Source organism: Egretta garzetta, unplaced genomic scaffold, assembly GCF_000687185.1.
Source record: "Egretta garzetta isolate BGI_Z169 unplaced genomic scaffold, ASM68718v1 scaffold141, whole genome shotgun sequence".
NCBI classification, from domain to species: domain Eukaryota; kingdom Metazoa; phylum Chordata; class Aves; order Pelecaniformes; family Ardeidae; genus Egretta; species Egretta garzetta.
The window spans coordinates 314,000-330,577 of NW_009258664.1; the positions used below are offsets into that span (position 1 = coordinate 314,000).

Below are 16,578 nucleotides of genomic sequence, written 5' to 3' on the forward strand. Positions count from 1 at the left end.
CCCTCGACCTGCTAGCCACACTCCTCCTGATGCAGCCCAGAGTACGGTTGGCCTTCTGGGCTGCCAGCGCACATTGCTGGCTCATGTCTAGCCATGACTCTTCCCTAGTCTTTCCTCACAGGGGAGATGTTCCAGTCCCCTTATCAGTTTTGTTGCCCTCCTCTGGACTCTCTCCAGGAGTTCCTCATCTTTCTTGAACTGGGGAGCCCAGAACTGGACCCAGAGCTCCAGGGCGGATCTCAGCAGGGCAGAGCAGAGGGGGAGGAGAACCTCCCTCACCCTGTGGGCCACGCTCCTCTTAATGCACCCCAGGATGGCATTGGCCTTCTTGGCAACAAGGGCACCCTGCTGGCTCATGGTCAGCTTTTCGTCCCCCAGGACTCCCAGGTCCCTCTGGGCAGAGCTGCTTTCCAGCAGGCCAGCCCCCAGCCACAGGCCTCCAACCAGACCCTGCCCTGCTGATCCCAACCCTCTGAGCCCCGCCATTCAGCCAGTTCCCAATCCACCTCACTGTCCACTCATCCAGCCCACACTTCCTGAGCTGCCCTATAAGGACGTTACGGGAGACAGTGTCAAAAGCCTTGCTGAAGTCAAGGTGGACAACATCCACTGCTCTCCCCTCATCTACCCAGCCGCTCATGCCATCGCAGAAGGCTATCGGATTGGTCAGGCGTGATTTCCCCTTACTGAATCCATGCTGGGTACTCCTGATCATCATCTTTTCCTCCACTTGCTTGGAGAGGACACCCAGAATGAGTTGTTCCTCCACCTTTCCGGGGACGGAGGGGAGACTAACCGGCCTGTAGTTCCCTGGGTCCTCCTTCTTGCCCTTTCTGAAGACTGGAGTGCCATTGGCTATCCTCCAGTCCTCGGGCATCTCTCCTGTTCTCCAGGACCTTTCGTAGATGGTGGAGAGTGGCTCAGCAATGACGTCTGCCAGCTCCCTCAGCACTCGCGGGGGCATCCCATCGGGACCCATGGATTTGTGGGTGCCCAGCTTACTTAAAAGATCCTTGACCTGATCGACCTCAGCGGAGGGAAGGTCCTCCTTTCTCCAGGCTTGCTCACTTACCTCCAAGGACTGGGAAGCCTGAGGGCCAGCCTTGGCAGTGAAGACTGAAGCAAAGGCGGCATTCAGTAACTCTGCCTTCTCTGCATCCCCCGTCACCAGGGCAGAGGATATCCCTCGCCAGATTTAATGCCACGTGGACCTTAGCCTTTCTAGTTGCTTCCCTGCACGCTCTGGCGGCATGCCTGAGTACCTCCCAAGTGGCCTGTCCCTCTTTCCACATTCCATAGAGCTTTCTCTTCCCTTTGAGTTTTGCTAGAAGCTCCTTGGTCATCCACGCAGGCCTCCTTTACTTGATTTCCTACTCATGGGGATGCACCAATGGAGGACATGCTGCTTAAATAGCAGCCAGCTCTCTTGGACTCCCCTACCTTCTAGAGCCTTAACCCACGGGATTCTTCCAAGTAGGACCCTGAAGGGGCCAAAGTTAGCTCTCCTGAAGTCCAACGTTGCCGTCCTCCTTACTGATCTGCTTCCACCACGCAGAATACGGAACTCCACCATCTCATGGGCGCTGCAGCCAAGGCTGCCCCTTACCTTCACATCCTCAGCCACTTCTTCTTTATTTCTCAGCACAAGGGCCAGTAGCACTCCTCTTTTCATTGGCTCCTCCACCACCTGCGTCAAAAAGTTACCATCGATGTTCTGCAGGAACCTCCTGGACTGTGCGCACCTTGCTGTGTGGTCCTTCCAGCTGCTATCAGGGTAGTTGGAGTCCCACATTAGAACCAGAGCCTGTGGCTGCGAGGCTACTTTTGGCTGTCTGTAGAAGGCCTCGTCTACTTCCTCACCCTGGTTGGGTGGCCTGTAGTAAACACTCACCACAGCGTCACCCATGCTAGCCTGTCCCTTAATTTTTACCCTTAAGCTCTCAAGTTAAGGATCAGATGTTCCTTTCTGCTATGCGTGCTCTAATGTGGCTTCTCTGGGCTTTTTTGTTTGGTTTTGAATCTGTACCAGGCAGGTTTCACAAAGGGAGAAGCTGGTCTGGCCCCAGGTGGAGCAAAAATAATGAGACATCTGGATTGGGATGGCCCACACCTGCCTGCTTGCAGTTTAAAGGCAGAGGTTGGAAACGCATTTCATCAACAGTGTCATTGGAGGCCATCCTCCAAGAGCACATCTGGCTTGACGTCAGTCAGACCGTCGATCACATTCTCACTGCTCATGCTTGTACATGATGTGCCAACAGATGCACTTCTTGCAGAATCAAGAGTTGGGGTCAGGAGGGTACGGTGGTTTCCAAAAACAGCAGCAAGCCCATCATAGAACAGGATGGGAACGCGCACGGCAGGACATGGTTGTCTCTGGAGGCTCAGTGTCGGAGCATGCCATCATCCCACGTAGGCCCTCACTCTGGCCAGCTGCTCTTTAGTTTGGGTCCGTTTGTGATTTGGGAATGGAGGGCATGGACCACCCACTGCTGCCGACGAGTGTGGGGAGGGAAAGCAGCTGCTGTCAGGGGCTTCCCACTGACGTAGGTTTCCGTGATCACGACACCGAAATGCAGGCGCTCTCAGCCGCACTTTCAGCTGCCATTGCCCCCGCCCGACACAACTGGGATCGAGCACTGCGCCTGCTTCCAGCAGGGTGGTAAAAGCAATTCTGAAGGAAAAAGGCCTTTGCGGAGGAGCTGCCGGGTGAGGCTGCACTCTCACTGAACCCTTTTCCTTACATTTAAGCAGAAGCTACACGGGCACGAGGCTCGCACGCTGCCTTAATAAACGCTCTGGCGAGCAACAGCCGCCGTGAGTCCTCCCGCGTGTCGCGGGGCTCAAGCGCTGCGGGAGCGGCGATGCATTGCTCGAACCCAATCCAATCCAACGCCAACCGCCGCGCCGAACCTGCCACCATTGCGCGCCCAGGCTTTGCACGGCGCTGTTCCCCGCAGTGCCGGGAGGGCGGGCCCCACCCCTCCCTTTGCACAAGGCCCCTCGCCCCGGAAAAGCGCGGGCAGGCGGGCCTTCCAATTTTTTGATCTATACACACAGATAGCATTCCCTTAGTCTGTGGACCATCCCTCTAAAATGTCCGTTGGATTTCTTTACTCCATGGCTTTGGGCTCCATCTGTCTTAGCAGCCTTTCATGGCAGGAGAGATGGGGTCTGGTGTTGCGATGTTGTAGGCTGAAGTCAGTTCTGGTTCCACCCGCTGCACTTCCTCAGTTTCTTCAAAATTCATTCTTCTTAAGCTGGGCGATTCTTACTGCTCCACCATTGGTAGGATATACAGCAATAGTGAAAATGATGACATACTGTATTATACAGCAATTAACATCGTACAATTCAGTTCATTGGCTATTTCCACCCAAAATCAAATCCCTTTGACCCCCCCCGGCTGCGAGTCGCGCCTTGCCCCTCAGGCTGCGGGTGGCCTTCGTACCTTGGTTGTCCTTTCTGGGGGCGATGGTGCTGGGAAGGGGCGCCTCCATTTCGGCATTTCTCCCCCAAGTGCTGCGCTTAGCCCCACCCTGAGATCGGGCGGGTTTGTGGGGGCTGAGCTAAGGGCGAGGCTCGCTTCCCTGCAGGGCCCAGGCCCCGCCTGCTGCTTGGGAAAGGCATCTTCTGTGGCCTGAAGGGTGGCTGCATCTCGCTTCTGGAGGTGGTGGGGAAGGCTTGGGCTGTGGGGTCAGGCGCGCGGTGCTGAGGGGTAAAGGCTTAATCAAAGCGTGGCTGAGCAAAAAGAACAGCTGAAAGGGGTCTATCTCTACACTACTTGCGTAAATCCCAGAGGAAGAGAACCCCTGCCTGGGGGTGTTTTCCAAAGGTGGTGGCTCGGCTTTGGCTGGAGGTGACAGAAATGTGGAGAGCCTCTTCCTAGGGTCCGTGGAGGATCTGTTGGGCTGGGTGCCAATTAGCACTTCAGAGCATTGCTTTCCGAGGCTCATGTTTCATATAAATAGGCACACAATATTTTAATTACTGCATACTGCAGCCTTGGGGGAGGTCTGTGCTGGTGTGAAAATCAAGAATCTAGTTTTGGTGATTATTAAATGCAGTGTTTCCTTAAAATCGCGGGGTTGGTTTGAGGTGATCCCTGTTAATTGTGTCGGAAGTGTCCTAGGTTCAGGTCCTGACTAGTTAAAGCTGAGTAGCTGCGGTCTGGGCTTGCGTGTGCTTGTGACTGGTGGTCATACGTGTGTTAATGCAGATGTGTTCTTGACAGGCAGAAGAGTATCTGCGAAATGGCAACTGCTCAGAAGCAAAGGAATTCTGTGGTATGGTTTGCTTGTGTATTTCATCACAGTGAATTATTTGAATTGGAAAAACTGCTGAATTTTAGCTGAAATAGTGCACCCAGCTGCTGTTTAATGTTTCTTCACTTGAAAACCACAGACCTTTTAACCGTGAATAAAGGTGCTTAGTAGCAAAATAGTTGAGTCTGAACTTTGTGGCCATACACTTGGTAGAAATCAGCTATATCCTAAAAACATTCTAACCTCAAGCGTTAAGAATATGCGTAGCTTTATAAATGCCGAAAGTCCTACTTCTCAATTAAATTGAAATGTTAAGCAGGCATTGGACCAGATTGTAGGCTGTACAGGTTTGTTGTTGTTCTCTAACTTTCAGAGTGCAGTTGTATTTCCTAACAAAATATCGACTGAGCAGCAATCCCTGATGCTAGTGAAGAGGCTCCTGGCAGTAGCAGTATCCTGCATTACATACCTGAGAGGAATATTTCCTGAAAGTGCCTATGGAACCAGATACATGGATGGTAACAGGCTGTTTTCATGATTCTTAGCAAAATCGATTGTCATAGGATTGCTGTGAAGTTAATGAGTGTTTTTTAAAGCCACTTGGTTGTCTTGATTAAAGCTGGTAGCCGCTTTCAGTGACTGTAATGGAAACTTCACTAATACAATTGTCATTGAATTTCCTTAAAGATAGCGGTGATGCTAACGCAGCAAATAAAACCGTGCTGACACTTGCCAGTAATGTTAATTTGAGTCTGCTTGGATACATACTTTTAGGCAATGAACTTCACATTCTTAGCAATGTAGTTGCATTTTGTCCTAAGTAAATATGCAGGTATTCATTCTTTTTTTTTTTTTTTTTTTTTTTTCACGTCAATTCTGAAAGATACCTTTCTGGTTGTTTGCGAATGCAAAGAAAAAATTTCCATTGCTGTGAGTGAGCGGGTACCAGGGCAGTGCTTCTAGTGCCTGCTATTTACTATGTTGACAGGTTTGGTTTTTAATGGAAAATGAAATTGCGTGTGTGTTGGTAAAGGTGTAATGGACTTGTACAGTTGTGTTTCCAGAAAGGCTGACAACTCGGTGCTTAACAGAGCACGGATCTTTGTTTAACAGAGTGATTATACTTTACATTTAGTTTCCATGAGCGTATATGTGTGCTCAAGGTGCACGTAAAGGCAAAAATTTATCCAGTAGTTCTTCTCTAGCTGAATAGGAGATGCAGTGTTACCGTTTTGCGTCCTGTATGTAAAGGTCTTGCGCTCGGACTTGTAACAGCAAGTGGTACCGTTGGCCTTTATATTCAAAGGCAGAATTGTATCTGCAAGCCGTAGTCTGTCCACTTGTACATTGACACAGGTGAGTGTAACTATGTCACTCGGGACTAGAGGGGATTATTTTTGTTTTCCTTCTGTTTGCAGTAAGTGCAAGACTCTCCTTGCTTTTTGTTGCCTCTGTAAAGGCCGTCTTTGTTCTTTTCACAGTTTCACCAGCTGTAGTGCCAGGTAGGGCATCGCAAATGGTGCTGCATTCAGCAGAGGGGGTTTGCAGCTGCTGTCAGGGGTGAGGTGTTCAGAGATGTAGGTCTGAGTTCTGAGGTTAAAGGTGTAACTAGCCATCCGCTCTCTGTCTGTGTGCTGTCACTAGGAGGGGGAAAAGAGGCTTCGTTACTGTACCCTGGAATTTCTTAATTGATCTTCGGTGGTAGGGGAAACTCAAGTGGCGCGGAGCGCGTCTCACCTTACCCTCACACACCAAGCCTTAGCGAGGGCGGTGGTGTGGCAGCCTGTGGAAGCTGGCAAGGCAAAGCTCCCTGGTTTTTGTGTGAAGGGGGTGTGCTACCTGCTTGGCGTGTTCAGGTGAGTGGCTTTTCTTAACTCAGCATCATGTACGCACCAGAACCAGTTTTTGCTTGCTGACTGTATTCAAAAGAAATGTTAGAAAAAAATTAGGGTAAGTTTTCATCACTATTTGACCATTGTTTGCATGTCATATAAAGAGCAAACTGCAGCATCTGAATAAAGGCAATAACATTAACTCCTTTGTGCTTCAGAGGTGTCGGTGCTCAGCTGAACTACGGATAATTATAAACAGATTAATGCATAAGTGTTAGAAGGTGTTTGAAAATGGTAGCTGTACAATTGCATGATGGTTTTACTTACAAATTATTTACTTACAGATTGTATTTTTACTTATTCCGCAGAGAGGTGTGGATGATTTGGGGTGTTACAAAGACAGACAGTGCTTGTATCGCTACTAATAAGAAGCCAGAATAATGGAAAAAGTATTCTTTATTGCTCTGATCTAATATTAAGAAGGCTAAATACAAATGCCTTTTTTCTGGGAGTATTTTATTTTAGTCAGAAGCAAAGCAAATGGAAATAAGTAGTAGATGGACAATATTATTTGATTTTTGCAGGATGTTAGGATGCTATGATGCCTTGCAGAAGAAATATGTAAGTCTTCCAGTATCATTTAGCTGTTTTCAATATGTTTAAACACCCATTTCTATAAGTCCGTTAGCTGCCAGCGTAGTTACAGGACTTTCTGGTTAGGGAGTAGCTGTGCTTTAATATGTTAAAGCAGCTAGCTACGAGGTGGGATGCACGGACATTGCAGGATAATATTCTTTGTAAAGAGAAACACTTAAAGGCAGGGATACTGAGGAATTTTCTTCTGCCAGTTGAGTAATTTCTTAAACAGATCAGGAGTTAAGCGTATGAAGAGGCTTCTCTTCAAACAGGCCCATAGCTGTCTATATTGGGTTTCAGAGCTAGCGAAACAGAACAGCTTGGTAAGCAGGGGCAGGCTGTGGAATACATTTAATGTTCTTTTTCTTTCATTATGTTTCTGACAGCTGAGAATGATTGTCCTAGCAGTAAGTATCTTTGAAAAGTAAGCTACGTGGGTTTTAATGTAGATGCTTAGAAATGTGTACAGTCCTTACTCCGTTTCCTCTCTTTACTTGAAAAATGCAGGTCTATACCCATCCAGAAGATCCTCAGGTAAATCTGCTGGAATATTTTACTGGATGATTAGTGGTAGTGTGGCTGTAGTGAAGTAGTACTTAACATTGCCATTAATGCACGTTAAAAAAAAGAGACAAAATACCAAACATGAGAATCACTGGAGCTGATCAGAATTGCCACACAGTGAATTGCCTTTGGATATCTAGTGTCAGGTTATTCTCAGGCCAGCACAAGAAACCCAGCGTGTCGTTGTGGGGTTAAAATGCCCGTAAAGATGCATCGTCCTAACTGCATAACAAATTTATGGGCCTTCTTTGGGGAAACACAGTATGTTTTAACTAACCACTGGATGTCGCCATGTCTCTGTTACGTGTCTGAAACATTTTCATAGTGATTAAACTTGGAATGCATATTTCATTCTAAAAGTTTCAGGTGATGTTTCAAAATATTTTACCGAGTTGATTCCTGGAAAATAATGTGGGTCTTGATTTCTATTTGATGACAGTTACATACATTAATACCATTAACTGCTACAGCATTAGAAAGCTGTATTCAGTGGTACAAGTGCACCAGACAGGAGTTGGGCTATCGTTATTTTCTTTAAATGCGAGGTTAATAGATTACTAGACAGAAGCAGCAGTAGTTTGCTTGACAGCTGATAATCTAATAATTACTGGGTTTGTTTGCAGACGATTACAGAATGCTACCACTTCAAATTCAAGTACACCCACAACGGGCCACTCCTGGATTTCAGCAGGTACTGTCACTGTGATTTATTCTGCTCTGTGGCTTTACAGTCCGTTGCATACAGCAGAACGTAAAAACTTTGGATTTTATCTGTTTGCTGTTTTCTTTTCAAATTGTGGATCTTAAAGCTAATTTTATTAACGTGTACTATTAGCTTAGACTTAAGATACAGTGAATCATGTTGTCAGGTTGTAGTCACATTTTTAAATATCCATTCAAAAGATGATTCTTTGCGTCAGAGTCCAACACTCTCTGAGCAGGTTTTTGAAGATCTTCCATGTGTGGAGGGTGAAATGTTTAATATCAGCTTTACTTACCTGAAGATGCCTCATCTTGCATGGGATTTCTCATTTAGCAGAGATGATCCAAAATACACTGAAAATGCAGTACAAATGTAAGCTCCGCTTAGCGAAGCATAGCTATTGCAATACACGGTTCAGTCCCACTACCAGTGTGATTCCCATTGCCGGTCTCTATAGTAACGCTCACCGTCACGATGCTGGGCATCCCCGGTCACGGGGAAGGAATGAGTGGGTTCAAGCCAGCTCCAGCCTATTGCTCTCTTGGGAATTCTTTTGTCAGCTGTTTAGTTTTTATGTTCTTTGGGCTGAGCTGTGTATTCACCCCCCTGTACTGGTCTGACCAACTCAAGGAGACATCACACACCTTTAATGGACTCCGGGGGAAACATTTACACCACTCAGCTGACATAGCTACTTGCCTGAAACGAAGGCAGCACTCTGGTCCCCTGTGTGGTGAGATAAAGCTTTCTTTGCAACAGCTCTGGTCAGTGCCACCCTTTGCTGTTTCCTGAGCTTCACGGGCACAGCACTCATGCCTGTCTCCACTGAGCCTTCTTCCATTGTAGGGGTTGACTGGTCAGTCACAGCTGCAAGGAAATGGCTTGGTTTAAGGCAAGTAGCAAGTTCATAGTCCTCCCGGGTTTCCTCCTGCATAAAATGCTTTTTAAATTAAAAAAAAAAAAAAAAAAAAGCTGTAGTGCTGCAGACTTGAGCGGGTTCCCCCTGCAAAAAATGCTTTTTAAATTAAAAAAAAAAAAAAAAAAAAAGCTGTAGTGCTGCAGACTTGAGGTCCTTTGGGCTGAGTTTAGTTAGTTACCTCTGCAAGAGGGTGTAAGTCAGGTAAAAAAATCTGCTGGAAGGGGATGCAGCGCTCTCAGCCACACCAGGTTGCTTTAGTGTGTTAGCATGAATTCACACCAGGCTTATTTGAAAATATAAGGCATGGGCCTGCTTCTCCGTCACCCTGCAGGGGAGGAGATGACCGTCTGCAGAGGGATGAGACCTCTGACTCCACTGCAGTTAAGGGCGTCCTTCCAAAGGGAGGGTTACGCAGTGGGATAACTCACGGTTGCTTGCCTTGCTGTTCAGGTCCCCAGGAGCCTCTCTAAGCTGCGTGGCTGTGAGGAGCTGGGGAGCAGAGGGAAAGCATTTTTAGTGGCAGCAAGGTAGGCTTTGGGTCAGCTGCTGGTAGAACAGGAGCATGGAAATGTCGGAGCTGGATGCCAAGAGTCACTTAGGCACGCATTTTCTAATCAGGAACCGGTCTTGTCAAAGTCAGCAGCGTTACTGGGTTTGTTTAAGGGAAAGCAAGTGTGTGAGACTTTGCAGAACTGGGGCTTTCAACAGTAGCTACTTCTTTCTTTCTTTCAGATTGGATATTTTTTAAGCACTGTGTAATGTAAGGCACAGTAGCTGGTCGCAGCTATTTGATCTTCCAAGGGGCAGAGAGTGCGCAGGTCGCTTCGAGGGTATTGGGAATTGCAGTGCTCGTAATCTCAGACGTTGGGCACTAAATGCTTCTGACATTCATAGTCTCTTAAGCAGTTGTGTATCTTAATACCAGAAACAGCTCACTGTATAAAAAAAATCTGAATGCTTTGTCCATTTTCAGTAAGGACAAAAGGAATGATTCCACAATTACCTGTGCAGACACCAAGAAAGCAAGTATCCTCCTCATTCGCAAGATTTATGTTCTGATGCAAAACCTGAGTCCATTACCAAATGATGTTTGCCTGACTATGAAGCTGTTTTATTACGATGAAGGTAGTATTTCTGTATTTCCTTGCTTATCCACTGTGTTCAGACATTGGGAAACAATTCAAAGGAATATTTTAATATGTAATCTTTACGGTTGCTGGGACTTGTTAAATGATGTTGCTTTGCCTGTTTCTCATGACAATTTCTAGAATCTAGGAGGGGATTTGATCTCACTGTAGGAACACAATCTTGTCACTGACTTCATTGGAGCAAGGATTTCAGAGTGTTTTAAAAACCAGTGGAGTTTTCCCGAGTATGCTAGGATGTAACATGTTTGCCAGACTAGTTCTAGGTTGGATGACTGTAAATGGCTGACGCTAGCTCTGCCTTCAGAATGTATTCTTGCTTTGTGATGAAGAATCAGAGCTTCTAGCTCATCTCTTTGCATATATAAACTGTTTCAAAAAGCTTAAATTGGTTTTGCCTGTTGCGTAGGGGGAAAAGAACTTCATTTAGCCCAAGCTGAGTATTGATTTTTCTCCTCCCCCCACACACAATTTTTTTTTTTTAGTAGCTCTTTGTATTTAAAGGGAAAAGGAGTCTTTTAGCTGCACAAGTGAACATTAGTTTTACCAGAACGTGTTTCATTCTGACACCATTAATTCTTTTCTGCAGTTACACCATCTGACTACCAGCCCCCTGGTTTTAAGGAGGGCGAATGTGAGGGGATGATATTTGAGGGGGAGCCTCTGTCTCTTAATGTGGGTGAAGTGCCAACGCCTTTTCATATGCTGAAAGTTAAAGTTACAACTGAAAAACAACGAATGGAAAATGTTGATAAAAGCATCCTAAAGCACGGAGAGACTAATGTGCCCCTGCAGGTGCTCAGAGTGGACAGAGATGATCCAGAAGAGGAGAGCCAGGACATGAATGTAAGAGGGCAAATGTTTTGTTGAATTTTTTTGGTGATCTATAGTCTAGAAAAGGGCCATTAATTGTTTTACTGTATGTCTTACTATAACATTAATGAAAAAACCCTCTGTTTTCACATGTATTTAAGCAAGACACTATGTCTTCAATACATTTTTGCTTTGATTTTACTGCTCCAGTTAGCAACCTCTCATTGTTAAAGCAAGCGTTGAACAAGTGCGTCAGCCTAATAATGCGTGTCAGCAGCAGCGTAGTCACCTCTGCGAGGCTGGAGGGGAGCAGAGGGGCAGCTCCGCAGTGCGGGTGCCGTTTGTTCAGGCCCAGTGGCAGGATGCGGGTGAAGCCTCCCCAGAGCTGTCCCGTTCCTGTCCCAGGCGAGCTGCTGCAGCCAGACAGCGCTGCTGGGCAATAAATTTGGTACAGCAGTACACATAGAGCTGGTGAAGCCACAGCGAAAGTTAAAGCAAGCTTGATTCTGTATTGGGATTTTCCCCCCGGGGAAATCTGCCTAGAAGAAAGCACAAAGCAAAAGGTGCTGAAGGCACGAGTGCATCACGGACTTGTGCATCCTGCTGCTGGTGCTGAGCGCCTGAGACTGCTCTCGGGACTGCGCTTGTGCAGGCTTTGGCACTTGGAGGCGTCTAGTTCTGGGGTAAGTTGAGGCAGGCAGCAAATACCTTCAGTTGTGTTCGAATGTGCAAATATGTGCACTGAGCGACACTGGCTGCCGGTGCGAAGGAGGTGGGGCTTGAAGGCTTCCTGCCGATTGCTGTTTCGCAGGCAATGGGAAGGCGGTAGTTGATGCACTGAAGGATTCTTTCAATATCTATTGTTACAATTTTAGTATTTTGGTCAGATGTTGGCAGTTGCATGTGTGCTTGCGTTAATAATTAACGCTGAGCTAGCCTGTACGTTCCGGGGCAGAGTCAATTATTTCAATAGAGAATCCATCTAATAAGCCCTGGCCCTAAGCATCTGAGCACAAACCCTCCTCCTTACTTGTCTGCAGTAAGTGATAGAGCTTTTTCTTAATCTAGGAAGATCCTGTCCTGGATAATAAAGTGGAATATAGGGATAATACAAACATTTCAGAAGCTCAAGGTAACATTTATATATATTTTCCAAGTCTCCTCACTTTCTGCCTCTTTTCCCTGATGTTACTAGAATGAAAACTCAATTTTCTGACATAGACCACTATATTCAAATCTACATTCTGTTTCCTTCACATACATCGCTATGCCTTTATTTTCTGTCACGGCTTTGCTCTGTAAAGCACTTGGTTAGTACATGCACTTTTTCATGTTTCTGTTCTAAAATTCTAATCTTCCATCCCATTTTATCAGATCAGCTAAATGTAATGGGTTATATGTTTAGAAATAAATTTTGTTGTTTGATTTTTCTGTTATTGCTGTAATTCTTATGTTTTTACCAATATATTTAATTTCAGTGTAAAACTTGTAGAGGTATTGAGCTCTGGAGTTCATTATGGTAGACTTGGGAAGCAAAATTCTCTGTGCAAAAAAAAATGGTCCAGGTCTGGTTTTGTTTAAATCACAGCTGCCTGGACTGCATCCTAACAGCTTCAGCCACTAAGCAAGTTCAGCAGAAATTAGAAAAAGAACCACTTTTAGCCACCTTTCTTCCTTCAGCTCTGACTACAGTAGGACCACGATCTGATTCCACAGTCCGTATGCACTTCAACCTGGGTGGTTGTGGGGAAATCGAGACCATCAGGGCTTGGGTGCGCAGAAGAGTTTTTAATGTGGTAGAGTGAATGATAGTCATGTGAAAATACCTGTCTGTATGATGCGTGTTCTCTACGAAGGAAGTTGTTCATTACTGTGGTTTGCTCCTCCTGATACAATCAGTAACTTCATCTCAGTATCTTTGTTTTATGAATGATTGTACGGTGATGTCTGTGCTGCTGGCTATTTTAGTGCCTCTTCTAGCTGCCTGCTTTCACAGCTTACTCCGGACCTGCGTGCCTTTTTCTCTCACTGTGTACATGGAACATTTTGCTTACTGCAAGTGAACTTTTTTAACTTTGCTTTTAATAGGTTCTAGCAAAGCGTTTTTGCTAGCATGAGTTTCCTCGAGTAAAATCCTAACACCGTATAATCTGTGAATGTGCAACTATGCAAAATTCCAGGTGGATGCCTATAGGGCTGTACTTTGCAAGAAGGCGCCAAAAATATTGACTTCTGGTTTATTTAAAAAAAAAAGTTTCATGTAACAACTTCAATAAGCAATTGAACTGAGAATTCTGCAGAGAATACAAATGAAATGTTTTGGAAACACTCTGAGGGCTCTTCATGCTGTGAGGCAAAGCTGCCTTGTCCCTTGTTACCAAATAAACATGATGTCCTTTTGGACCGCTATTTGGGACATCAGGAAGGAGCTGCTCACCTCCTTGTTACCAAATAAACGATGATGTCCTTCGCGCTATTTGGGACATCAGGAAGGAGCTGCTCACCCTTTCTGATGCAAAACAGCAGCACCTGTCTTGCTGCATTTTTCTTACCCTTTGTAAATAGGAAGTTTCTGTGCTGTTTGCTTACAATTCTGTCAATGTCCTCCCCTCTAAGCTCTGAATGCCGACATGCCAATAAAAGAACTGTCCTGGCTACGCCAGCCTGACCACAGCTGCTACCAGGAACTCCCCTGCAAGCACTCCCTGGCTTGGTTTTGGGGTTTTTGTTTGTTTGGTTTTTTTAAATCAGTGCTCCAGGATGTGGACCCAGACTGTCTCCAGTTAAAACATGAGACAGCAAACTCTGTCCTCAGGGATCAATGTGAGCAAAAGCTTCCCTTTAAGATTTTAGAGAAACTAGGAGGAAAAGTAGAAGATGATTTATCTTCAGATTTCCCAAGATAGCCCCGGGGCTCAAAGACTGAACTTTGCTGCCAAACAAACTGAAGAATGCTTATCTTGGAGAGGCTGTGTAGGAAGCATCCAGACACCACCAGTATCTGTTTGCTGTACATAAAGCGTTCAAACATAGCGAAGAGCAACAGAAGAAATAAGATCTAGTAGAGATGGAGATGCATATGCTCAGAAATGCTCTGATATGCTCTGATATGCTCATGTAAAATAGGATAGCTAAAGGAACACAGTTGTCAAGACTGAAGTAAAAACCCCCAAGCTTTATGACCAAAATTGGGGCAGGGGACCTTTATTTGGATGAGAAATCTATGTAAAATGCTTTTTTTTTTTCCCTGTCACAGAGGTAGAGGCTTCTGTGGAGATAATATATGGCACTCATAGAAGACGTGCCCATTAGTGCTGCTGCTTGCTCTGTTCACTCTTCTTAATGCATTTCCCTAAAGTTGCATCTGCTTTGAAATAAAACTCCGGTTCTGCAGACTTCAGAAATGCCAATTTTCCATAAAAACTTCCAGACTCCTTGCTTTCCACGTAACTCCAAAAGCGGCAACTGTGTCCGTGCTGAGGCTTTTGGTCCTCCCAGCCCAAACAAGACCAGGAGCTGCTTGGGGCGACTGTGGTGTCCGAGTGCTTGCGGGGGCACTTGGACAAAGCAAGTTGAGCCTGGAGTTTGGGGGTTTTTAAATGGGTTGGAGTGTCATGTCCTCAACACTGTGCATATAAATGGTGGCATTAATGTTGGGGTTTGGTTTGGTTGGGTTTTTTCCAGAAATAAAATGTGCAACTTTGCAAAATCAGCTAACATTTCCATGCTGTTCAAAAATTATCATGGAAATGTGTAGGAAAGAGCAGGTGAAGATCAGTGTTTTTATCTTGACAAGGCTAGTAGGCTGCAGAACTGGAATAACCCTGTAAAGCTGTATCTGGTGCTTTTAGAAATTCGTAGGCGCTCTAAAACCATGCGAAAATGCAGCCAATTGCTTGTCTTGTGGAGTTGGTGTAACGTTTTATTTACAGGAACTGCAAGAGATAGGAAAATGCATTTGTCACCCTGAAATTCTTCAGTTATTTCCACAGCTGAAGCACAGTCATCTTTAACTAGTTCATATCTGTATCCTAAAAAAAACCCAGCATGGGTTGGAAACAACAAAAAATCTCCAGAACTGACTGTTCATTCTTCGTGGCCTGTTCATGCAGCTGCAGGCAGCGACTAGGGGAACTGTAGCTACGGGAACTGCAGCCAAAATTGCTGGGTGTTGTGTGGTTGGGTTCCAAAACGGGAGCCGTCTGCTGGCAGCAGGTTGAGGATACGCAGGAGCTGCGGCCCCGCAGCGCTGTTTGCCCGTTCTGCAGTGCAAAACGGCCTCGTGAGGCTTTTTACTGGGAAGCAAATCCCAGTGTAGAGGAGCCTTTAGCAGAACAGCGTGTGAAGGGTTTGGGGATCAAGCCTGCTCTTCCTAAGATCCTGTGTGGAAATCTGTGCTAAGGACAAGCACCTCCTAAGTGCCTGTGATAGGCAGTGGCTGAATTAAAGATGCAAGAGAGCGCAGTGGGGCTAAGGGCGTGCTTGCACATAGGGAATGGGAGCCCTTCTGAAGCGCCTCTTTGCTGCATTTACACATGCAGGTGTCCCTTGTGGCAAAAGATCCGCGCTAAGGGGCTGCCAGCGCATTGCAGCAGTCTGCTTTATCATTGAACAACTCTTTTTTTTGTAGAACCAAATTTAACTCGTGAAGAGGATGAAGTCACGAAGGCTGGAGGGGACCAGAATCTGTGTGGTTCTAATCCTCAGGTATGAAAACTGCACTCTGTCAGCTTAAACTTTTACCAGAGCTTTTGTGGAGCTCCTTCCCTAATTTGCGTGATTATAGGTGACCTGCTAAAGGTTTATTTACCACAGCCAGTATTTTCAGCAATAAAATGCATTTACATTTTACGCTACAGCGTTTTACAAAACCGATTAATACTCTAAAGCAATCAAGAACAATAACAAGGGGCTGTTTGTCTGTGATACTGTTTTCAAACTACGCAGATGGTCTGGCATGAAGATAAAAGGGAATGGCATTCCCGTGTTTATAAACCGCCGTAACTAAACACTCTGCCTAGTAGAAATTTCTCTGCTAATTCTGACAGACCAAAACTTGATTAAAGCTTGATTAAAACTTAAAATGCAGGTTTGTTACTCAGGCTGTACTCCTTGCATACAGCAAAACGGCGGAACTCCAACGTGGAGGACTGCATCAAGCATGGTCTGTAGGATTTCCGAGGCCGGAATAGCCCTAGGTAACTGTGAGTGACTTACTGTACAAAAATAACCACAGCTTTGATCTGCCAGGGCTCTTCAACACATCAATAGCACTGTCGGCTTCAGCGTGTATTCTCCTGTGTTTAAACTTCCGCTCAAGCACTGTGGTGAGCAGAGCCAGAGCTCTTTGTACGCTACAGCACTGAACCCTGCTGCAGCCTCTTCATTTCTTATTCCTGTTGTAAGGCAATGTCTATTTTCTGATTTTAGGTTGATCATTTGGCAAGTAAGACATCTGAGCTTAACATGTCAGAGAGCAGGACGAGAAGTGGAAAGATATTTCAAACCAGCACTGTTAGTATTGGTTTTTTTCTCTAGTTCTGTTCTTTCTTGTTCTTGTTCTTTCTCTAGTTCTAGTTCTGTTCTTGTCACAACAACCCCACGCAGCGCTCCAGGCATGGGGAAGAGGGGCTGGAAAGCTGCCCGGCGGAAAAGGGGTGTTGGTTGAGAGGCAGCTGAACATGAGCCAGCAGGGTGCCCA

At 45.8% G+C, this 16,578-nt stretch overlaps 2 protein-coding genes across 2 annotated transcripts in view; one reads left to right on the top strand and one right to left on the bottom strand.

Annotated features, from left to right (window-relative positions):
- EFCAB12 (EF-hand calcium binding domain 12) overlaps nucleotides 1–2,923 on the bottom strand; it is a 16,308-nt gene extending 13,385 nt beyond the window's left edge. Inside the window, exon 1 of the mRNA XM_035903947.1 lies at nucleotides 2,762–2,923. Coding sequence (XP_035759840.1) covers nucleotides 2,762–2,923 — 162 coding nt within the window. The remainder of the gene's footprint in view (nucleotides 1–2,761) is intronic.
- Nucleotides 2,924–3,472: 549 nt separating this feature from the next.
- HORMAD1 (HORMA domain containing 1) overlaps nucleotides 3,473–16,578 on the top strand; it is a 16,278-nt gene continuing 3,172 nt past the window's right edge. Inside the window, exons 1-13 of the mRNA XM_035903948.1 lie at nucleotides 3,473–3,512; nucleotides 4,232–4,286; nucleotides 4,639–4,797; nucleotides 5,958–6,121; nucleotides 6,682–6,718; nucleotides 7,120–7,140; nucleotides 7,241–7,267; nucleotides 7,921–7,988; nucleotides 9,893–10,044; nucleotides 10,654–10,910; nucleotides 11,946–12,009; nucleotides 15,508–15,584; nucleotides 16,308–16,391. Of these exons, the coding sequence (XP_035759841.1) occupies nucleotides 3,475–3,512; nucleotides 4,232–4,286; nucleotides 4,639–4,797; nucleotides 5,958–6,121; nucleotides 6,682–6,718; nucleotides 7,120–7,140; nucleotides 7,241–7,267; nucleotides 7,921–7,988; nucleotides 9,893–10,044; nucleotides 10,654–10,910; nucleotides 11,946–12,009; nucleotides 15,508–15,584; nucleotides 16,308–16,391 (1,203 nt within the window). The 5' untranslated portion in view covers nucleotides 3,473–3,474. The remainder of the gene's footprint in view (nucleotides 3,513–4,231; nucleotides 4,287–4,638; nucleotides 4,798–5,957; nucleotides 6,122–6,681; nucleotides 6,719–7,119; nucleotides 7,141–7,240; nucleotides 7,268–7,920; nucleotides 7,989–9,892; nucleotides 10,045–10,653; nucleotides 10,911–11,945; nucleotides 12,010–15,507; nucleotides 15,585–16,307; nucleotides 16,392–16,578) is intronic.